The 24,765-nt window shown below is 39.4% G+C and overlaps 1 protein-coding gene across 1 annotated transcript; it reads right to left on the bottom strand.

Moving 5' to 3' along the window:
- Nucleotides 1–2,569: 2,569 nt before the first annotated feature.
- Nucleotides 2,570–23,787, bottom strand: LOC124802782 (peptidyl-prolyl cis-trans isomerase FKBP2). Its single transcript, XM_047263778.1, has 2 exons — nucleotides 23,546–23,787; nucleotides 2,570–2,978 (listed from the first exon to the last, which is right to left on the bottom strand). Exons 1-2 carry the CDS (start codon nucleotides 23,723–23,725, stop codon nucleotides 2,721–2,723), a joined length of 438 nt encoding a protein of 145 aa, XP_047119734.1. The 5' UTR covers nucleotides 23,726–23,787; the 3' UTR covers nucleotides 2,570–2,720.
- Between the last annotated feature and the right edge of the window lie 978 nt (nucleotides 23,788–24,765).

Below are 24,765 nucleotides of genomic sequence, written 5' to 3'. Positions count from 1 at the left end.
TACTTAAGCTGTCTTATTTTGCTCATATATCAACTCATTCATAATGCATATAAGTGACAAAGTCTTAGACTATCTGTGTAAAAAAGTGCCTTATAACACATGTGCCCACAAATGTAGATGTGCTTTTGTATCCGCTGTTACAAGCATTTGTCGAATGGAAATTGTGGTCAATGCAGAAATGTTGTTGACACATATGTATATGCAAGTATCACTTGAAAATGGCTTGAATGCTGAAACAGGCGAATAGTAAATATATTTGTAAGTCTGACACAATATTTACAGTCTCAGTGGAATTGATTTTAACCTTCAATGAACTCTTAGCTGTGGAACCCAGTGCAAAGACAATGGTTTACAGCTTTTATCTTCCTTCATTTTGATTTCACTTTTACTTCTGCGGCAAAACTTAAGTAATGTGACTTTCTGCTGCAAAGGAAATATTTCAGTTCATGAAGGATGGATGCCAACAACGCTAAAAAAAAAAGTTTTTTCCATGTAGAATATTATAGCTCACACAATGATATGCTTTGGCAAAGTCTGACTTAGCTCCACCAAGACTTTAGATGTCCTAACAGAAAATCTATATTAAACAAAGACTCTCGAATTAATTCTATGTAACCTTACTAATACTGCCCTGCCCCTCACTGATAAAACAGAAGATTGTTAACATTGTCATGCTGTTGAATGGTAGTAATCAGTACCAACAGGCTGTATGTTTCCAGATCTAGATTTGAAAGAGCAATTTAGAAGAATGTACATTAAATAGTAGCTCCTAGGACTTTGCTCAGATTTTTAAGTGAAGGGCCAACATGTCCCCACAAAATCATTTCATTACTGGATAATCATATATTAGCTTGTGTACATCATTTCAAAATTCATGGTTTTCAAGAAAAATCTGATAATTAGAATACTTCTATGGCATTCCATGTACTCTTCCATTCTGCAGAATTTATACTTCACATTCATTTTTTCCATTTAGACAAATTCTTATGTTCTGGTCAAATATACATAAGGAGGGTGTTTTCAACCTGCTGTTTTGTACAAGACACATGGTTGTGGTCTGCTAGTAACCATTTCATCTGAAATTACATTTTGTTTGCAGTTTTGTCTTCCTCTAAAACACAGACTACAAACAGTGAAGATCACTCCGACTGGACGGACACTATTTTGATCAGGTTGACTACAGATATATCTGTCAGAATGATTCTAATGTCATAATCGTACATTTCATGTAAGGACTGCACCAACAAGGTAAGAGAAACCAGGGCTCATATGGGGGTAATCATTTTTTCCCTTATTCAATTTGCAAGTGCAACAGGAAAGAAGATGACAAGACTTGGTACAAGGTACCCTCTGCCATGTACCCATTATGACTAGCAGGATATGTATGTAAATTTAGTGGTATCAAACTGCATATGGAAGTTGACTCTGAACTCATACAGGGCTCTTGCCAATTATCTAGTTTTGTTTATTTTAGTCCTTGATTTCTGACATACAACCTACATCCTCTGTATTTTACCTCGCACTATCCAGTGCCCCCACCAACAGTTCTTTTTTCTTTAAAAAATTATTTTCAAAGCTCTTCTTGCTCCACTCCAATCAATTTTTGACCATGTTGCTTTTGAGTTTGCTTTCACTTTGTCTAGATTTGCACTTTTATTTTTAATCTATTTCCAACTCGTTAACTGTCCCAGGTATATAACCTGATACAGTGATTAACAAAACGTTTTCTTTCTTTAAATTAATGCTTTATTTTATCCTTTCCTAACAAAGATAATTAAAAAAATTCAGATACTTAACACTTAGCAATATTTTCAAACTTGAATGCCTGTTGCTCAAGTTGATACTGTTTTGTCAGATGGAAAGTAATCATTTCTCATTTTTATAAATATTGTTAATGTTGTTTTTCAGTTTTCTTGTAAGTAGATTACGAACATGAATTTTGCTCATATTTTGCAAATTAGAAATTGAAATAACAACAAACAATACTACAAAGAGCAATGAAGCAGAATTAGGGAAATTTGAAACAAAAACACTTGTGTGAAGTGGCCTCAAAAGCTACAAGGCATAACACAGCATTATTATGTTCATGAAGCACTGAATCGTGTAGTGAAACTGTGGAACTAAGGCTTCACAAAGGATTAGTGATATGAATTTCAGAAATATTTCCAGAAAGAAAAACTACATATGGTCACAAATGCTGCTGCTGATTATGAGTTGAAGTACGCTAAACATTTATCTCCTATTTGCTGCCCAGGATGGAATCAGTGCACCCCATTTGTCTGTGTCTAAAGTAAATTCCATATGCAAGTGTGAGAGAGTTTTATAAATGTTTGTATAGTACGTTTAAGTAGTGGGAATGTGGGAAACCATCTTAAACTACATCCAGGCTGGCTGGCACACTGGCCCACATCATTAATCCACAGGTGAACTTGAACAGGAGGCCTTGTGGCAGTGTGCCCCCGCTCTGGAAGCGGATTCTTTAAGGCATGCGGTTATCTGGGAATGGGTCACAAATACAAAACAGGATGGGCACACAGGTAATTTTGTTACAAAATATAGCTGACAGTCAAAAGTTGCATTTTTTCTATTGCCTGACAAACCTATGGAAGACTTTTCCACATTTAATGCAATCAGATGCATACACTACATACAGATATGTTACCAACTTTTTACGATCACATATTTACTTAACTCTTTGATAGTTCACCATTCTATTTGATTCAAAGATCATCACGTCTGTCAATTTTGACGAGCTCCACTTCAAAGATCAGAGTTGCATGCTTGGGTATTTTTGGAGGTGATCCACTGGCCCCATACCCTAGCTCTGGAGGTATTACAAGTTTCCGTTTCTCCCCTTCACACATCCCCATAAGTCCTTTGTCCCATCCTCTGATTACTTGCCCAGAGCCAAGAGTGAAAGTGAGGGGCTGTCCTCGACCATAGCTGCTGTCAAATTCATTTCCATCCTCCAATGAACCCTGAAATAAAAATTATGGTCAAACATTAGTAATGTTCATACATTTGCAAAATCCACGAAGTCTATATCTACAACTACACTCCAGTAGCCACCTTGCAGTGTGTGTCTCTTTTAGGTCTGCAGAAGAATGACTTACAGAAAACTTGGCTATCATTGAAACACATGTATTTGTGATGATTTAACATCTCTTGCCACAATATTTTCAGTATCAAATGCGAGTTTGAGAATTTGTGATTTGTACAGTTCATGAACTCATATTACTCTTAAATCACTGTAAAAATACATGTACACTACTGGCCATTAAAACTGCTACACCAAGAAGAAATGCAGATGATAAACGGGTATTCACTGGACAAATATATTATACTAGAACTGACATGTGATACATTTTCACACAGTTTGGATGCATAGATCCCGAGAAATCAGTACCCAGAACAACCACCTCGGGCCATAATAATGGCCTTGATATGCCTGGGCATTGCGTCAAACAGAGCTTGGATGGCGTGTACAGGTACAGCTGCCCACGCAGCTTCAACACGACACCACAGTTCATCAAGAGTAGTGATTGGCATATTGTGACGAGCCAGTTGCTCGGCCACCATTGACCAGACGTTTTCAATTGGTGAGAGATCTGGAGAATGTGCTGGCCAGGGTAGCAGTCGCACATTTTCTGCATCCAGAAAGGTCCGTACAGGACTTGCAACATGCGGTCGTGCATTAGCCTGCTGAAATGTAGGGTTTTGCAGGGATCGAATGAAGGGTAGAGCCACGGGTCGTAACACATCTGAAATGTAGCGTCCACTGTTCAAAGTGCCGTCAATGCGAACAAGAGGTGACTGAGATGTGTAACCAATGTCACCCTATAACATCACGCCGGGCGATACACCAGTATGGCGATGACGAATACACGCTTCCAATGTGTGTTCACCGCGATGTCGCCAAACACGTATGCGACCATCATGATGCTGTAAACAGAATCTGGATTCATCCAAAAAAAATTACGTTTTGCCATTCGTGCACCCAGGTTCATCATTGAGTACACCGTCACAGGTGCTCCTGTCTGTGATGCAGCGTCAAGGGTAACCGCAGCCATGGACTCCGAGCTGATAGTCCATGCTGCTGTAAACGTTGTTGAACTGTTCATGCAGATGGTTGTTGTCTTGCAAATGTCCCCATCTGTTGACTCAGGGATTGAGATGTGGCTGCACAATGCATTACAGCCATGCGGATAAGATGCGTGTCATCTCGACTGCTAGTGATACGAGGCCATTGGGATACAGCATGGCGTTCCGTATTACCCTCCTGAACCCACCGATTCCACATTCTGCTAACAGTCATCAGTTCTCGACCAATGTGAGCAGCAATGTTGCGATACGATAAACTGCAATCGTGATAGGCTACAATCCGACCTCTATCAAAGTCGGAAACGTGATGGTACGCATTTCTCCTCCTTACACAAGGCATCACAACAATGTTTCACCAGGCAGCGCTGGTCAACTGCTGTTTGTGTATGAGAAATCAGTTGGAAACTTTCCTCAAGACAGCACATTGTAGGAGTCGCCACCAGTGCCAACCTTGTGTGAATGCTCTGAAAAGCTAATCATTTGCATATCACAGCATCTTCTTCCTGTCGAATTTCGTGTCTGTAGCACATCATCTTCGTGGTGTAGCAATTTTAATGGCCAGCAGTGTACTACTCTAATGGCAGATTGGGGAAAAGTGAGTTATGATATTTGAACTGAGTCAACACTCCACCATATGACATGTTTCACAATAAGAACAAGCAGACCCTATTAGAGATCCGTTGAACTCACATTGGCTAACAACAGATTTCAAGGGGAATTGTGTAATCTACTTGGCCTAGATGGGTTTCATAATTCACGGAGCAATGGGGTGGTTTTAACTTAACTAAACACTGTAGTGAAACACTAAAACAACCTAAAATATGCAACTGTTGATATCCCAGTTTGATGGCCATCTTCACTTGAGCTAAGACAATTTGCAGCACCACTAACTTCAGTTGAGAACTTTCCATTTCTAATACAAAAAACTCTCAGAGGAAAAGACTATATATATAAGCATTCCCTCAGGCGCAGCATGTGAGAGATGCAGATAACTGGGGCACTGTTGGCACCATTAGACATAGGTATTTTATGTATTATGTGAATTGTTCACTGCAACCTTATAGTGTGTACATAAGTCCGGGAACACTTTCAATTATTTATTGCACAAGAACTAAACATTGCACAGATGTCATACGTACTGCGTTTGAAGAGAAACTCTGAAAGCTTTTTTTACGTACATTTGATATGTGAACCGTGAGTGACCCGGCAGACATCAATATGGTAGTTGAATTCTTGCCGAATGTGGCAGTTGCTTCTCGTAATCTCTCCCGGAGCTCTGCCACATCACGTGGTAGACGTAGTACATACACCAGATCTTTAATGTGTTCCCACAGAAAAAATTCACAGAGTGTGAGATCTGGTGATTGGGGAGGCTATTTCATGAAACAGCTGTCCCCTTCTGTAGCACAACCAATCCATTGATGCAGCAGCTCCAGGTTCAGGTACCCACGAAATTAACGACGAAAATGAAGTTGAGCCCCATCCTGCTAAAAGATGAAAAGAAAGTCTGATTGCATTTGAGGCATCAGCCATTGCGGCAACATGTCCAAGTAGGAACGTCTCTCATATGCGTTCCACATTCACTTCACTCACACTAGGATGTCCACTTCTCTTTGCCAGGCACAAGCACCCGTCTTAACTAATTGTTGTACCAGTGGTAAATGGCCTTCCTTGTTGGTGGCTTCTTACTGTAATTGGTTCTAAACATTCATTGAACAGCTGTAGCACACTTGTTTTTGTCGAACTTCAACACACAGAAAGCTCGCTCTGCACCTGAACTCGCCATGTTTGCGACTAGTGCTGACTATCAGAAAATTACCAAACTACGCTGTGGCAGTATGCATGGGGAGGGAAAAAAAACTTTCAGGGTTTCTCTTCAAAATGACATATGTATGATATCTGTACAATGTTTGGTTCTTGTGCAATAAATAATTGAAAGTGTTCCTGGGCTTTATGTACACCCTGTATTTCATACAGCATGAAAAGAAGGAGATGGGATTGCAGGTTGACTATTGTGACTGACAAGGCTGGATTGATTATTATTGTTCAATATAAATGAGACAGATGAATGAAATCATCCCATTTTTGAGACTGGACACATAACATACAGCCAGCCATGAAAAGTAAACAAACATGAACTTAGCCCAGCCAAGGGGAGGCCAGAAGAGTGGGTCACAGTACGTCCCGTCTCCTCCTCACAGAACTGGTAGCCTAAATCCATGTTCTGTGCTCTTGTGAAAGCCTGCCAATTCATTCTGGTGTTGTGAGAATCATACTTGAATGTCTCTGTGGACGAGGATAATTCTCTTCACTCATTTCAACACAAGAAAAGAATATAATGAGCAACACACAACATAAAGCAGGGCCGGCCAGAAATTCTGCACGCGTACGGTGCTCCTGCACATGTGCAACTTCCGGGTCACAGCGTGCACGCCGCAGCCGTCAGTGTTCATGTAGTGCATGTTTCTATGCAAAGGTGTCGCTCTATCCACTTGCTGAGATACTCTGTACCGGCGCATTCTAGTGCTCTTTCCACAGCTTGCAAGCCAACCATGGGAAGGTATTTCGCGTATTAAACATTTAAAATACTGTCACAGTCTACTCATTGAGACGTCTACTTTTATGTTAACAGTTTAACCCAGTAAGACATGTAATACAGTTAACAACTGTGGGTTTTTATCAAGGCAGCTTGACTGACGTGCGTAAATACGCGTAATGTTTTTGATCTAGTATTTGAGAAAGAGAGCACTTAGCGACTTCCAATGAACCTTAGTCATGATTTCAAATAACATTAAACCAATGCAAGGTTTCCTATAAATAATTCTCGGTGCCCTCAGTTACACCCACATAATTTCTGTCTCGCTGACCTCTGAACAGAATGACAACCGCAGACCTCTCGATAATCACCTGTACCATTATTGCTATATCTTTCATCAGTTCCGTCTGAAATCTGCGTAATAACTGACAATTAGATGAATGTTACATTTTATCGACTTCAACTGAGCATAGCTCTTCACACATTTTAAAAAAAAACCTAAATCTAAGTATGCAACAATCAGTTTAATCACCCATTTTCCTGATAATAATGTAACATGGAGCAGAATGAGACAATAATGCACAGTTAGTAAACACTAATTTTTAATTATGAAAGGAATAAATCCAAACACGTTTCTCACTGGTCATGCGAAATGATATAGTTAATATCGGGCACAAAAGCACGGCTCATTGACAAACGCAAGCAATTGCGGAGGTTTTCATCACTGATGCTTGATCGAAACGACTGAGAACATAGATCTCCCGTCCTTTGCTTTTTCACATTACCTGCCATTTCTAGGCTCTTCTCTGTTAAGGTTATGATCACCAGGGGTAAACAAGACTGGGTATGTTGCGCTCTTGCTTGTACCAAATAAACAGGGAAGAGGAGCCGCCACTGTTCATTTAGGACACGTCTAATAACAGATGTCACTGTTGCACATGTGCAACACTTCCGCACGTCTGCACACTGTGCAGCGTTTGGCCGGCCCTGACATAAAGCAAAGTGGGGTACATATGCATTTAGTAAATGCTGCAGCGCAATGTTTGCTGAGGTTTTCAGAGTCGTAAATGTGGAAGTTTAGGCCCGACCTCTAACGGCGTCTTACACAACCATACTTCAAAACACTCGCCACCTAAAGCTGCCACATTAAAGATCTGCATAATACCATGTAGCTCAAATCGAGAAAATTGGAACAAGAATGCACTCTTAATTATTGTGAATGTCTGAACTGTTTTTCTTCAATACTAATAAAAATTGGGGTAAACCAAAACTGAAGACAGATTAAAGATGACAGACTGGCCAATAAACTCCTGGCAAGAAAGATGGAAATGGCTAATCATCTGACTAATGAGGTGTACAACATGATATCTATCTCATTCACTGTTATCATACATAATAGTGATAAAGTCATGATTTTTTTACACAGCAATTGTCTGAATTGACTAAGATAGGAGAGAAAGAAAATATGGAAAAGAGAAAGAAGAAAATCATCTGACAAACATTGTAGGTTCTTATACAGCCGTTTGTCTACAATGGATACAGGGAACCTAGAATCATTTCCAGTTAATATTTTATTTTTTGTTATGCAGTGCAACAATTTGTGTTGCTCGAGGCTTTCCCAATGGACTAGTCGTAGATATGGTTCTCAGGTGTGATGTCAGATGTCGTGAAATTCACACAATTCTTCATTGCTGCAGCTAACCGACATCTTGAAGTATGAAAAAACACTGCTGAGTAATGACTTAAATCTCTTATTCATGCGAGTCTCAGTAGGAAATGCACTGGCATTGAAGATGCCAAAACTGGTGGCCAATAGTTAAGATTTTGAACTATTGGTCATATGAGGGACGACGCATTGCTGGCAACATAGATATTCGGCTGACCACACCAAGAACGGTCACACACCAGTGTGGACACATATTTTGGTATGCGACTCCTGACAGAGGGCGCTGGGGTGGCCGATGGCAGTGCACAGCATGAATGACAGCCTTTGATCATGTGCTGAAGCTCTTAGTTCATCGCCCAACAAATGGCGTACGTATCTTTCTTGCTTCCAGTCAAAGAATCTTTGCTATTAACCACTGATTTTGGCACCATCACATCTGCGTGTTTTCTACTTAGACTGGTATAAACAGGTGGCTTCACTCACAGCTCAGCAGTGTGTTTGTCACACCTGAAGATGTAGGAAAGATGCAGTGATGAAATATTGTGAGAATTTGATGACAATGTCAACAATTTGTTCCACCAATGCATCACTTGGCATTGAGTATTTTTCCTCTAACAATGGCACTATCTTCTGTGGATCAGCGTACTGTCTGCTCTAAAGCCAATGATTTGTAATATCTGAGTTGATTGACTGGCAGGCTGGGATAAATGCTGCAATTCATCTGCATGGTTATCAAACAATCTCTGACATTATCAAAAGTGTGAATTGGGCATTAAAACCCAGGCAGAGAGTGAAATTGTTAGGCAACAACAACCAATGTCATGTGATGCACTTTGTTACCTATAATTTCAAAACAATTATTGCTACATTTTTTCTTGTAGTGCAACATTACTGAAAGAAAATTCATAAAATTACAGCTCTGGGTACCACCAAGTCACCAAATGTAAAAACAGTAAGAAGAGCTTGATCAACAAATTTCCTTGGGCATCTATATACATAAATCCAACTTTCTACTGGAACAAACATTAATGATGTCAAACAATATTAAAATCTTTCAGTCACTATTATCACTTTTGCTTGCTTTTTACATTATTGTATCATATTGGTGTAACAGAATTATAAAAAATAACTTCAGTCTATCATTGAAGGTTTACTTTTATCCACAACTATTGATTTTTGTTGATAATGACTTGCCATGAGATGTATACAATGGAACTTCGATTTTACATTCTCCAATTATGTTTTTCGTGATTCTACACCATAAATTCATAGCCCCTAAGAAAACCCCGTAAGATCAATGCTAAAAATTCCTAGTAAGGTTAACCTCGATTTTAAGTTCTTATTTGACGTCTCACTTGTCTTTCTCCCGTTTTCTGCCTGTTGGCATTTGGTGTGACTGAACAAGTTATAAGTGGCTCAAAAGACAGACTGTTTGCACCACGGTTGTTGGCAGAATTAAGGGAATATTTTAAGCCGTTTTGGAGATGGGAGACGTGAGAGAGGAAATGCTGATGTAATTCACTATCAGTGTCACCAACACAACTTGGAACATTCTGTTTCATCACACAATTATGATACAACTACTGCTAGGTTGCAGCAGCACTGAAAAAACAAGACAGTCGATAGGAAGTGTTCTGGATCAAGACAATATGTGACGAAGAGGACCACTCACCATCTTTCCTTGTTCCACTTATAACTCGGTTTCATCTTTTTACATGTATTTCCAATGTACTGTATTCAGCAACAATATCAATCATCAGTCTTTTAACTTTGCACTACACACTGTAGACTGCAAAGATTGGTAGCAGTGATAGAGGGCATGAAGTAAAACTGTAGTGCCTGAAATTTCTTTCAAATTTACATTTCATACAGTGTCAAGAAATTCACTGATCCAAGTTCTAATGAGCTTGTAACATCAATTGGGGAAGTAAACTCATTTTTTCAGGCCTCTGTTTCTTTCATCAAGCCTGAAATAACACTTTAATAGTGGTGGGCATATGAAGTGCAGCTCATAAGAAAAGGATTAAACAATAACAGCAATGGTGACAAATTATGTCATTAAGCAGATGTCCGCATTTATGCATATGGTTTACCATTTAGCTGCTGTAAAGCTTTTGGTTCAATTCAACATGTTCACCAGTTTTTGCTTTTTTTCTGGATGAACACAAAGGATGATCTCTCGAAAATGCATTTTTTTACCTGTAATTTGTAGTCGTAGCATGTCTGAAAACAGCTCAATTACCTTGTACCCAGATACTAATTTCAATTTTTTGATGCGTTTTTACTTGTGTGTTACACATCTGTGATTTTTTAAGAACTGATGAAATTCATTGCCACTAATTACTGTATAACATTGTGCTGTGCATTTAACTCCCTCCAATTAGACAAATTTTGTACGAAGTGTTGGAGAGGATTATGATTTTTAATCATATATGCCAATTACACACGTTTTTGCCCAAATTTTGCGGTTTTAACATTTTCCTCAATTTTGCATTTTTTAAGTCTGGACCAGATAAAAACGTAAAATAGGGGTTTCACTGAATGTCTTCGGTACTACTGCTATTAATGTACCCAACATATCCAAGTTTGTTAAAATTGTAACCCAATGAACCATGCCTACAAAAAATTTGGTACATATCCCACTTTTTCCCAATTTCCTCTACAAGTCCCTCTAGTGCCACGGAAGTTAATCCCTGATACCTTAACACATGTTCTATCACACAGCTCCTTCTTCTCATCAGTGTTTTCCATATATTACTTTCCTCCTGTGGAGAACCACTTCAGTTCCTTACCTGATCAGTTCACTCAATTTTTAACATTCTTCTGTAGCAAAATATCTAAAATGCTTCGATGCTCTTCCATTTCAGTATTCCAACAGTCTATGTTTCACTACCATACAATTTTGTGCTCAAAACATACATTCCCAGAAATTTCTTCCTCAAATTAGGGCCTATGTTTGATACTAGTAGATATCTCTTGATCAGGAATGCACTCTCTGTCTCTTCTTGTCTGCTTTTCATATCCTCCGTGCTCTGTCCATTAGGGATTATTTTACTGCCTAGGTAGCAGAATTCCTTAACTTCATTTACTTCGTGATCACCAACTATGATATCAAACTTCTCACTATTCTCATTTCCGCTACTTCTCATTACTTTCATCTTTCATCAATTTACTCCCTATCCACATTCTGTACTCATTAGACTGTGCATGCCATTCGACATATACTGTAACTCTCCTTCACTTTCACTGAGGATAGCAATGTCTTCAACAAATCTTGTCACTGATGCCCTTTCACCTTGAATTTTTAATCCCACTCTTATACCTTCATTTTATTACCATGATTGCTATTTTTTCAATGTACACCCGCTAGAATCTAGAATAGCCAAGAGCACTAATGCGCTGCTTCCTGGACACAGTTAGGCCCTGGATCAAACCCGCCCAGTGGACTAACAACGAGTGCCTGTGTACTGGCCAGCCTGGATGTGCTTTTTAGGTGGTTTTCCACATCCTGCTAGGTGAATACCTGGCTGGTCCCCATGATCCGCCTGAGTTACACGACTCATAGATATGTGAAACACGTTCGCACTATTCCATGGATTACACTTGATGCAGACAGTTGGGGTACACACATTCCATCCCCGGGGGGGGGGGGGGGGGGGGGTAAAGGGTAGTGACAGGAAGGGCATCCGGCACCCCCCTTAAATTAACATGCCAAATCTTGTTAGTGATAACAGCAGACCCCACAAGTTGGGATTAATGCTTGCAAAGAGGTGTTGCTTTTTCAGTGTTCAGCCTGAATGGTAGGGGTGAGAGACTACATCCCTGTCTTACACCCTTTTTAATACAAGCAATTTGTTCTTGGTCTTCCACACTTTTCACTCCCTCTTGGTTCTTGTGCATATTGTATATTACCCTTCTTTCCCTACAACTTACCCTTATTTATTTTAGATATTGCACAAGTCAGATTTGACAAGCATAAAAAGACAAAGACCTGCTTCTTTGTAACTACTTCAGTATCCATCACAGATGCATATTAATTTATACAGGCTGCTTATACATTGAAGTGCCAAAGAAATGGTATAGGCATGAGTATTCAAATACAGGGGTATGTAAACTGGCAGAACACAGCCCTGAGGTTGGCAACATCTATATAAGCCAACAAGTGTCTGACGCAGTAGTTAGATCAGCTACTGCTGCTACAATGGCAGGTTATCAAGATTTTAAGTGAGTCTGAACGTGGAGTTATAGTCGGCACATAGGCATTGGGACACAGCATCTCTGTGGTAGTGATGACATGGGTATTTTCCTGAAAGACCATTTCACGAATGTACGGTGAATATCAGAAATCTGGTAACCATAACATCTCCGCCGTTGCTGTGGATGGAAAAAAAGATCTTGCAAGATCTGGACCAACGATGACTGAAAAGAATCATTCAAGGTGACAGAAGTGCAACCATTTCGCAGATTTCAATGCTGGGCCATCAACGAGTGTCAGTGTCCGAACCATTCAATGAGACATCTTTGATAAGAGTTTTTGGAGCCGGAGAGGCACTCATGTACCCTTGACAACAGCACAACACAAAGCTTCATGCCTCGCCTGGGCCTGTTAGGGTCAATGTTGGACTGTTGTTTACTGAAAACATGTTGTCTGATCAGAGTCCCATTCAAATTGTATTGAGCAGATAGACATGTACGGGTACTGAGACAACCTCATGAATCCATGGACCCTGCACATCAGCAGGGGACTGTTCAAGCTGGTGGAGGCTCTGTAATGGTGAGGGGCATGCGCAGTTGGAGTGACTGGGACCCCTGATATGTCTAGATACGACTCTGGCAGGTGACATGTACTTCACCATCCTGTCTGATCACCTGCATCCATCCATGTCCACTGTGCATTCCAACGGACTTGGGCAATTCCAGCAGGACAATGCAACACCCCACACATCCAGAATTCCAACAGGGTGGCTCCAGGAACACTCTTCCGAGTTTAAATACTTCCACTGGCCACCAAACTCCCCAGACATGAACATTATGAGCATTTCTGAGATGCCATGCAACATGCTGTTCAGAAGAGATCTCCATCCCCTCATATGCTTACGGATTTATGGACAGCCCTGCAAGATTCATTGTGTCAGTTCCCTCCAGCACTACTTCAAACATTAGTCCAGTCCATGCCATGTCTTGTTGTGACACTTTTGTGTGCTCATGGGGAATATCAGGCAGGTGTACTAGTTTCTTTGGCTCTGCAGTGTATCTTTTGCTAAATTTGCATTAATGCATAGTTACACTTATCTGCAATTTAAAATTGAACAATATTCTGCATGTTTTGTTTCACTCATTAATTGCAAGGCCCTATTTTGAAGAAGTCTGACACTTTCACAACTATTCCACAATACATACATTCTTAAAATTTAATCTTTGTTGTCATTACCAATATCTGCCTTTTCTCATAAAAAATTTACTACAAATGACTTACGATATTAGGACCAAAATGAACTTGTGCCTGTAAAGAGTTCAAGATTAAAATACAAACGAATAGGGTAAATGTATAGGCACTGCCCCAATATTCAACTACGTGCTATAGCATTTTAAATGTCTTCAAAGTAAGGTAATTCGTTAAAAGCTGAATTAAAGAGTTCTCGGCAGGAATACTCTCTTTTCCTCCATGGAAGAGTATCACTATAGATTTCTTAGATAGGTCATATTATTATTATTATTATTATTATTATTATTATCATCATTATTATTATCATTTATTTTTGCACAATAACTTTTGATAAAGAAAAGTCATTTCATTGTATTGCATTGTAATTAAGTAAAATACACATCTTTGACTTTTTCCACATCTCAGAGAACCCTCTATGTGAATCCGTGGAAAACGATTCATCATTCACAGACCTTGCTGAGGTGGGGTCGCTTGCATGCCTCATCAATAAAGATAGCTGTACTATAGGTGCAACCACATGGAGAGGTATTAGTTGGGAGGCCAGACAAATGTGTGATTCCTGAAAATAGGCAGCAGTCTATTTAATGGTTGCAGGGGAAACAGTCTGTATGATTGACTAATCTGGTCTTGTAACATCAGCCAAATGGCCTTGCTGTGCTGGTACTGTGAATAGCTGAAAGCATGAGGAAACTACAGCCACCGTTTTTTTCTGAGGGTATGTAGCTGTACTACATAAATGGTTAAATGATGATTGCACCCCTTGAGTAAAATATTCTGGAGGTAAGACAGCCCCTATTTGGATCTCCAGGCAGGGACTACTCATGATAACATCGACATAAGGAAAAACAAAACTGGCACTGTATGGGTTGGAGCATGGAACATTAGATCCCTTAATAAACAGGTAGGTTAGAAAATTTAAAAATGGAAATTGGTAGGCTGAAGTTAGATAAAGTGGCCAATAGTAAAGTTTGGTGGCAGGATGAACATGACTTCTAGCCAGATGAGTGCAGAGGTATAAATACAAAATCAAACGGAGGTAATGCAGGAGTTGGTCTAATAATGAGTAAAATATTGGAATACGGGTAAACTACTACGAACAGCATTGTCGGCAAGATAGACACAAAGTTAACACAGACCACAGTATTACAAGACCATATGCCACCTAGTTCCACAGACGATGAAGAGATTGACAGAATGTATCACGAGACAAAGGAAATTATTCAGATAGATAAGGGAGCGGAAAATTTAACTATGAGGAGGGACTGGAATTCGAAAGTTGGAAAAGGAAGAGAAGGAAAAATAATGGAATATGGACTGTGTGAAAGGAATAAAAGTGGAAGACATCTGGTAGAATTTTGCACAGAGGGTAAATTATTCATTGCTAACACTTGGTTTAAGAACCATGAAAGAAGGTTGTATATGTGGAAGAGAGATGGAGACATTGCAAGGTCTTAAATTTATTATGTAATGGTGAGAGAATGTCAGAACTAGATTTTAAACTGTAAAACATTTTCAGTAACAGATGCGGATTCTGAGCATAATTCATAGGGGGAGGAGGAGGAGGAGAAAAGAGGAAGATATTGAATTTAATTGATGAAAGGAGAAAACATAGAGATGCACCTATTTGAAGCAGTTAAATGGGAATACAGTTATCTAAAAACTGAGACTGGCACAAAGTGTCTACACAGGAATGGCTAGAGGACATATGCAGGGGAAAGACAGATACGGCATTTAGGAAAATTAAAGTGGGTTTTCCAGAAAACAGAAGCAGCTATATGAATTACTTAACCTTATCCACAGCTGTCATTGTTGCTTCCGTAGCTGTACTACTTTCATAAAACAAAAAACAAACTAACTTCAGACACAAATGGTGACTCTTATTTCGGTCCAAGATGCATTTCAAGCCCTGGGGTCTCATCTTTGAGTGCTTGTTCAGCCTACATCATTTTTCGGCTGTAGGTTAATACTTCTTGTCCTGCTAAGGTTACGTAGGTATAGTTAGTTACATATTCCATAGATCATTTGAACATTTCTTTTATCAAAATGATGTGGTACGTGTCAGTTTACAGGATGTGTTTACATTATTAGTGTTAACATTAATGAGCACATTATTATTTTTAGCCCTACTTGTGTAACTACATTTTTTACAAATTTTTTTCTCACGACCAGTTTTTAAGAAGAAATTCATCAATGGAATAGTAGGAGTTGTTCAGGAGAAATGATTTTAAATAAGATTTAAAACTTGCTTTGCTACCTGTCAGCTTCCTGGCAGTGTTATGTTTTTGGGCAAATGATCAAAAATTTTTGTTGCTGCACATTGAACTCCTTTCTGAGCCACTGACAGCTTTCCTTTAGTGTTGTAGGTATGGAGGTCACTGCTCCTCTCAAATTGTGTTGGACTAATAATAACAAATTTCATTTGGGAATATATGTATTGTGATGGACATGACATCTGTGGGTGAACATCACATATTATTGTTACTGCCTTTTTTTTTTTTTCAATCAATGAGTAATGAGTTGCTGCAGAAAATTATTTCATGCAACACTACTGAGTGAAAATATGCAAAACATGTTAGGAGGCTGATATTTTTGTTTCCAAGATTAGCAATTATACGAAGAGCAAAACTAGCTGAACTTAACTGTTTGAGAATCTCAGTAATATGCTTCTTCCAGTTCAGATTTTCATCAATATGTACACCAAACATTTGGAGCATTCTACCCTATTTACTGACTCCCAATCATGTGCGACATCAATTGCTGGTATGGCTATTTTTGTACAGAACTAAATGTAGTGTGTTTTTTCAAAATTTAAGGAGAGTCCCCTTTCAGAGAACCACTTAATAATTCGTTGGAAAACATCATTTACCAACTCTTTGGTTCTTTCTGTCTAATGGGATTAGAAGACTATAAATGTCTGAAACAAAAATGCTAATTCTGTTTCTTGAATGTTAAGTGGAAGGTCATTCACACAAATATGGCATGATTCAGGAGAAATGTCACATAATATGTGAGGTGATCTACATGTGAGAATAAATCAAAAAAGTCCTATGAAAATGTGGCCCATTTTCGATCGTTACAGAGCTGGAGCGCATTGAAGACTACACACATCCATGAAATATTATGACGACAAGTGTGAATATTACTTACTGAGGTGCTGTGTAGGCACTGTGATGGATAGAATAATGCTGGGACAGATAACTGATCCATCCTACAAAAGGTGATCGAAGAGTCCTCCACTCATCTCATTGCCCCTGTCAATGTGTTGGAGGGTGTGCTGTGTTCCGTATTGATCATCATCTTGCTGGGCTTTAATGCTGGCAGCAGCACCAGTGATGTGTACCCACCTTTGTAGCATACACATTCACCTATAAGCAGCCACATAAACAGAAGTCTACTAGGATTAGATCGGGTGATATGGCAGGCCAGTTAATGGGTCCACCACAACCAATCCACGGTCAAGGAAATGTGTTATTCAGATACTGGGATACTTGTCTGGTACAGTAAAGATGATCCATCATATGTTAAGTACATTTGCCATCATTGGTCTAATGTCACATCTTCTACTAGGAAATGTGAATATGCTGCAGCTATCATGTGATTTAGCAAGAACACAGGCCCTATCACCAGGTCATCAATCATACCACAACAGACATTCACTGACAACCTAACTTGGAATTTTCTTTCCCTAGTGTCGTGTGGGTTCTCCATCACCTGTGTACGAAAATTGTGGGCGTTCGTCATACCATTGCATGTAAATGTAGCCTCATCTGTCAATAAAGTGTACTGCATGACTTTTCTGTGTACATCTAACCATTCACAACATTGTTGTCTGCTTAAAGAGTCACCTGAATGCAGATGTTGCATGTGGTGCACGTGGAATGGGAACAAGCTCTTGTGTTTGGGGAATATGGAGCTGATGGCTAATGCGCTGTGTAGTTATGGTGAGACTCCATTGCACCATTGCGATAACATCGTCCCTTTCCTCAGTTGACTCGATGACCTCACATTCTGATGTTACCTGTATACTGGAGTGTTCTGGAATTATGAATTATTTGAAAAATCCTGAGAAATACCCTAGCACAGGAGGTCTGTCAATAAGGGAAATGTCTCTGATATTCTGCCACAGGCAGATGGGCACTGCCATTACAGTACCCATACACAAACAACATATCTGCATATTCTTCATTAGTGAATGTATGCAGCATGTGGGTATACTTGGACACAATGGACTTGCTCAATTAAACAACACTTCAGCATGACATGCACACAGCCTCACAACTGCTCATTGATCGAGCCCATGACCGCACACTGGGTATGCTTGCAGCTGCTGCCCTGGTGCGACATCACAGTGCTGTTGTCTGCTTGAGAATCCCCAGGATCCAAAACTGAACCCTGTGGGATTCCCTTTGTGACTTTTTCCCCCTGTCGCTAAAATTTCTACATTTTTGACACTGTCTGAATTATTCAGTACAATCTTTTGTATTCTGTTTGTGAGATATGAATTAAATCAGCTGTGCATAAAGTCACCAATTCCATATGACCTGGGTTTTTCTAGGAGACTAACCTGATCTACACACTGAAACACCTTGGAAACATTACAAAAGATATCAACTGGTCATATATTATTATTTAAGCCGTGTACCACTTAATGAGTGAAGTATAAATAGCATTCTGTGAGGCAACCCCTCTGTAATCCAAAATTTGATATGCTAAGTACATTGTTTCCACTTAAGTGTATGTTTGCTCTTGAGTTTGTTACTTTTTCAAATGTTATGGAAAAAAGATGTCAGAAATGAAACTGAATGATAACTGTTGAAGCCTGTCTTGTTGTCTTTCTTATGAAGTGTTTTAACAATTCCATATTTTAACCTGTGCCTGGAAAAATTCACTGTGCCAGTGTTACACTGCACATATCACAAAGGACATTAGTTACTAAGTTGGAACAACTTTCCAGAATTCTGCTTGAAATTCCATCAACCTCATATGAGCTTTAGTTTTTTAGATTTTTATAATTGTAATTTCAGAGAAGAATGTTGGTGTAACTTCTAGCTTCTTAATGTTTTGTGAAATGACATTTTTAATATATTTTCCAGCTTCGTAAACTGCACCATTATTTTTGTATTTGCTGCTATGATTAGAAATTGAGTGTTGAAAATTACTTGCAACTAGTGAATTATCAGTCACAACATTGACATTTAGTGTAATTTAATGGAATCTTGTACACTGACTGGCTATCCTGTCTCCTGTTTGACAATGTACCATACAGTTTTCATCTTATTATCTGCACTATTTATTTCTGCCAAGACATGCATAATCCTGGACACTTAATGACTTTCCTTAAAATACTACAGTACTTTTTGTGGTATGCATGTAAGGATCTTGACTTATGCTGGCCCTTAAATAAATAATTCCATTAGTTATCCATGGCTTACCCCCCACCCCCTTTTTCTTATCTTCTGGACAATTATTTTTAGGAAAGCAGCTTTCAAATATTGACACAAATTTACTATGGAATGAACTGACTTTGACATTAGCATGTCTTTCTACATATACCTCATTCCAGTCCATCCTTTTTATCTTACTCTTACAATATTGTATCCTATTCTCATTAATAAGCCTCAATGCTTTGTACAAACCTGCCTCGTGGGTTCTAACGTGCCATACTGCTTACTTCCATTAATTGTGCATTCAGCCTAGAAACTGTCTATAAAAATGTAATCAGTCAGTAACCTACTATTTTGCTGTACACAAGATGGAAAACTGTCTACTGAAATTAGATTGAAACACTAAAATAATAATTCTAGTTGATTTTTCCTGTCCGTATCTTTTAAGAAATCTACACTGAAATCTTCACAAACCACTAACTATTTCTTCTTGTCTGACACGGAGTTCAATAATGCATCTAGATTTCTAATAAATAGCTAAAAGTTTCTTACAGGGGATTTGTATACTGCTGCAATTGTTGGGGAAGTATTCTGGAGTAACAACTTTACAAGTACATTTCTAGTTTCCGATCAACACAAATACTATTTGTTTCAGTATTTTTATTTTCTGTCCAACTTTTAAATATGTTGCAGTTCCTTTTTCCACGGTAACTTTACATGAAAATAATGCAAGTCTATAATCCCTCATATTTAACTTCCCCATCCCTGAGGTAACACTGTGTTCAGAGAGGCACAGGGTCATCCATCACATGTACTAAGCATACAATAAGCTCATCTATTTTGTTTTTCACCCTTCTAATGCTCTAATGAAACAAATTAATTTTATTTTTCTGGAAAGTGTAACACATATTATTGCCATGTACTGTTCTAATTTCTTTCAATACTCTCTGCCCTGTGTGCTTGTACCCCCCTCCACTTTCACTTTCTGTTCAGGTTACATATACTCCCCCCCCCCCCCCCCCCCCCATTCAGTTGCAGGCCATGATTATCCTCATCTTCCATCACAGCAATGAATAGAGTCTGTTTCAGTCAAAAGCAACTCACTCAGTTCTTTGTTCATACAGCTAATAACCTTGTTAATCTGAGGCTGGTCATGTTGCTGCAAACCTTTGATAAACTCCATGTCAGTGTGTGGCGTTGCTGCTCTTACTTCCTTCAGGTGACCTTTAATGATATGTTCTTAGTTGCTAGCCACGCTGTTTCCTGCTTTTCTTACTATAAGTACTTCGTTCTTGCCATCAGAATCTCTGCATAAGGCCACAATGTTCTCTGTCACCTGGCCGAGCTGGGTACTTGGTTTAACAATGCTTGTAAACTGGTATTCAACACATAGCTTTTCCTGTAGCAACTGGCCCAGGCCTCTCCTGTGACTGCTCCTTAGTAGCAAGACTGTTTTCTTTCCACAAGACTTCTCTACCAACCTAGCCTTATATTACAAAGTAGCACATTATGACTACAAACTTTACAAAACTAACACAACACCAAAAAGCACTTACTGTTTCCAGTATTGGTTACAAGGTTTAAAGGTACAATATGAGTAGACATGTTAACATACATATATACAAAATTTTCGCCCTACAGCCACTTGAAAGCACAATTCAACACAAATGTGCTGTAGGACGAAATATGTGTCGGCGTATAATAATGTGCAGATAGTTCAATCTGCCGCATCTACAGTGATGAGAACTCTCTCACCCAGTATGCTGAAGGCCTCACAAAGGTTTTTAAAGACAGGCAATGCCCTCCAGACTTAATATACAAACAGTTCCCCTGTGGCATATCCACCCACACACCTGATCCTTATATCCCTCCCAAGAACCAACCACAAAAGGAGCACCCCCCTTGTCACCCAATACCACTGGGGACAAGAACGACTGAACCACAAGCTTCGTCAGGGCTTTGATTATCTATCATAACACCCTGAAAGGAGGGACATCCTACTCAAGATACTTCCATCCCCTTCCAAAGTGGTGTTCTGTTGCCCACCCAACCCCCACAACATCCTAGTCCATCCCTATGCCACTCCAATACCCAATCCCCTGCCACAGGGATTATACCCTTGTGGAAGACCCACCAGTCCAATCCAGCACCACCTACTTCAGTCCCATCAAAGAGCGGGTCACCTGTGAAATCAGCCATATTGTATACCAGCTGTGCTGCAGCCACTGCACAGCATTTTACATTGGTATGATAACCAGCCAGCTGTTAACTTGAATGAATGGCCGCTGACAAACTATTGCCAAAAGCAAGGTGGACCACCCAGCCACTACCAGCTTTCCTGAGCTGTGCAGATGGGAGCTATCCTTACAGCACATCCTTTCTTTCACTCCCTAAACCTAAGGTAACTTGCTGTCCTTCACCCAACAGAGTGTGAGTGTCTTACGCACACGCACACCATCTCGTGTCCCAGTACCACACCCAATTCATGTCAGCTAGTTTTGCGCTGCTATCTCACCTATCTCATGCCATAGTCTGTGAAATCGTGTGCCCAGCCATCTGCCACCTGCCCCCTCTACCTGCACCCCTAGCTAGCCCACAGACGGCTCCCTACTCTCCCACAAGCTGCTTCCCCATCCCCCCCACCCTCCCAAACACCTCCCTGCTTCTCTCCATCCCTCACCCTACACCCCCACCTTAATCCAGTACAGTCACTGTGGGTCAGGAAAGAGCTGGCAATCAAATGAGCACAATGTACGGAGACAGGTGTATACATGTTTTCACTACAAGCTCAAAAAAGGAAGTTAATTCCAAAAGCTAGCAAAGTTCTGTACCTTTTGTTTGTGTACCTATTGACGATGCAGCGCTTCTGCCTTTCAGTGAGTCATCTCCTTTATTCCTAGATGTATATTAATGTCCCTGCTCATACTATTCTTAAAAACTAGGTAATCACCTACTGGGAGCAATAAAAGATTCTCTTAGTTTTTGTTAAAATGTGCCACTTTCTAATACAACCATAAAATCTTAACACAGACAGTATTAACCTAAAAACAAAAAATGATGTAGACTGAACAAGCACCTTATGATGAGTCCCCAGGGCTTGAAAGGTTTCATTAATTGAAATAAAAATCACAATTTTTTACTTAAGGGAGTTTGTTTTTTATTTTACGAGCTGTATGAATATCATGAGTTGATGGAAAACTAACAATAAGCAACAAAACGAAATTTGAAAGGTGGAAGGAATATATAGAAGGGCTACACAAGAAAAACAAACTTGGAGGCAGTGTTTCAGAAGAGGGAAGGGGGAAGTAGGTAGGTGAAGATAAGATGAGAGATACAATGGTGTGAGAAGGATGTGAAACAGCACTGAAAGGCCTAAGTTGAAACAAAGGCCCCTTGGAAGAGCCAGCCACGACACAACTATTCCACTTGGTGTGCAAGAAATATGAGACATGTGAAACACCCTCAGACTTCAAGAAGGATATCCTAATTCCAATTCCAAAGAAAGGTGCTGAGAATATTACCAAACAATCCGTTTAATACGTCATGTTTACAGAATACTAATATAAATTACATACAGAATGGAAAAAGTGGCTGAAGTGTGCCTCAGGAATCATCAATTTGGGTTTCAGAAAAATCTAGGAACATGCAAGCCAAGGCTTACCACACGTCTTATCTTAGAAAATAAATTAAAGAAAGACTTAAGAGGAAGCTTTTGACAGGTTGGCTGGAATTCTCTCGTTGAAATCTGAAGGTTGCAGGCACAAAATACGAGGAGTGAGAGGCTATTTACAACTTGAACAAAAACCAAATGGCAGGTATGAGATGGAGGAAGCTGCTGTTGAGAATGGAGAGGGGCAGGAGTGAAGCCTGTCCTCAATGTTATTCAGTCTGTACATTGAGCAAGCAGTAAAGAAAAACCAGGGATTTATGATGAGGCTTACTCAGGATACAGTTGCACGGGGAGCTGCATCCAACCAGTCTTCAAAGTGAAGACCACACCAGCACTACATATGACTTTTTGTATGCTTTATATTCGTGAATATTGAATAATTCAAATATGGGCTGAAAAAAATGTTAATTTTCACAATAACTGGCGCCAAAAATTGTAAAGTTACAACGCTTCATTGTTCCATACTCCACATGAATGACTGTATTGGGTGATGTTTCTTTTTTTTTTTTACTCCTTGGGAAGCAAATGTGTATGATGCTTTGCTACCACATCATTAGTGTTGGAAATATGTAAACAGCCATCCAGAAACTATGTGAATTTTGTACTTCACGATATACGCCGTTGTTAACCAAAACGTAGTTTCTGTAAATGGCTGCAGCTTATTTCAAATGAGCTATGCTTGAAGTATCATATAACACTAAGTTTTGCCTTAAGTATATACGATATGAATTAGTTTCGAAACCTTATAATGAACATGAAGGAAGTCTCCTTTCTTCGATTTGTATTCGCATTTATCTGGTCGTTTCTTTACACCAATTTGCAATTTCTTTTTCGTCTGTTGGTTCTCATTACTTTTCTCTGCACCTGATACTACAGCAGAACAAATTAACACGAAAACAACCAACACAACATCACACTTCATTTCCACTATAACAACCACGTGTGTTTGTTGACATTCGAATCAATACGCTTCTCACATCTTTGGATTCCAAGCCATCAATAGATCTCTCGAAAGTACATCCGAAGGAATCGAATTGCATTTTTATTTCTATTTATAACTCGAAAGTTTTCAAATGCTTGTAAATTTAACCATGTACCGTATGGAGGAAAATCGCAGATATATTGTTTTGTAGATAGCCATGGAGGAGGAATCACCGAAATTTTACGAAATACTCAGCAATGATTTTGACGTAATTGGCACCGTCAAGCCAGGAAAACCTATATCTTAAGTTTTAAGAAAATGTGAAAGCTCTTTACAGACTGGGAGCAAGTGTTCTGTTATAGGAATCGGTCAACTCATACAAACACAGTATCTGCTTATAGGACGTTGCAGGGACACGTAATGGAATAGGCACATAAGCTCAGTCGTGGATAAAGCAGGCCGTAGACTTCAGTTTAGTGTTAGAATGCTGCGGACATGCAATCACTCTACAAAGGTGATTGCTTAAAAATCACTCCTGTAGCCCATTCTATTATAATGCTCAGCTGTTTGGGACCTACGCCAAGTAGCATTAACAGAGGGTATTGAATGTATACAGAGAAGTTCAGCACAAATGGTCACAGGTTTGTTTCACCTATGGGAGAGTGTCACAGAGATGCTGAAGAAACTGAACTGGTAGACTTCTGAAGATGGATGTAAAGTATCCTGAGAATCCTACTTACAAAGTTTCAATGACTGGTCTTAAATGATGACTCTAGGAATATACTTCTACCCCCTGTGCATCGCTTCCATAGGGATCATGGGAACAAGATTAGATTAATTACTGCAAACACACAGAGGCATTTAAACAATCATTCTTCCTGCAGTCCATATGTGAACAGAACAGGAAGAAAATCCAATAACTGGTGCAATGGGATGTACTCTGCCATGCACTTCACAGTGGTTTACAGAGAGTAGATGCAGATGTAGACAGCTGATTCGAAATTATGAAGGTAGAAACTTGCAAAGAAAAGTAACAGTTT

The sequence above is a fragment of the Schistocerca piceifrons genome, chromosome 6, assembly GCF_021461385.2.
Source record: "Schistocerca piceifrons isolate TAMUIC-IGC-003096 chromosome 6, iqSchPice1.1, whole genome shotgun sequence".
Classification (NCBI taxonomy): domain Eukaryota; kingdom Metazoa; phylum Arthropoda; class Insecta; order Orthoptera; family Acrididae; genus Schistocerca; species Schistocerca piceifrons.
This window is presented reverse-complemented; position numbering and strand designations above follow the sequence as displayed.

Bases quoted from the DNA above. Each gene is read 5' to 3' on its own strand.
- LOC124802782 (XM_047263778.1), bottom strand. From the start codon at position 23,725: ATGAAGTGTGATGTTGTGTTGGTTGTTTTCGTGTTAATTTGTTCTGCT. The intron at 2,979-23,545 runs GTTTCGAAACTA...TTTTTATTTCAG, and splicing joins TCCTTCATGTTCATTATAAG to GGTTCATTGGAGGATGGAAA.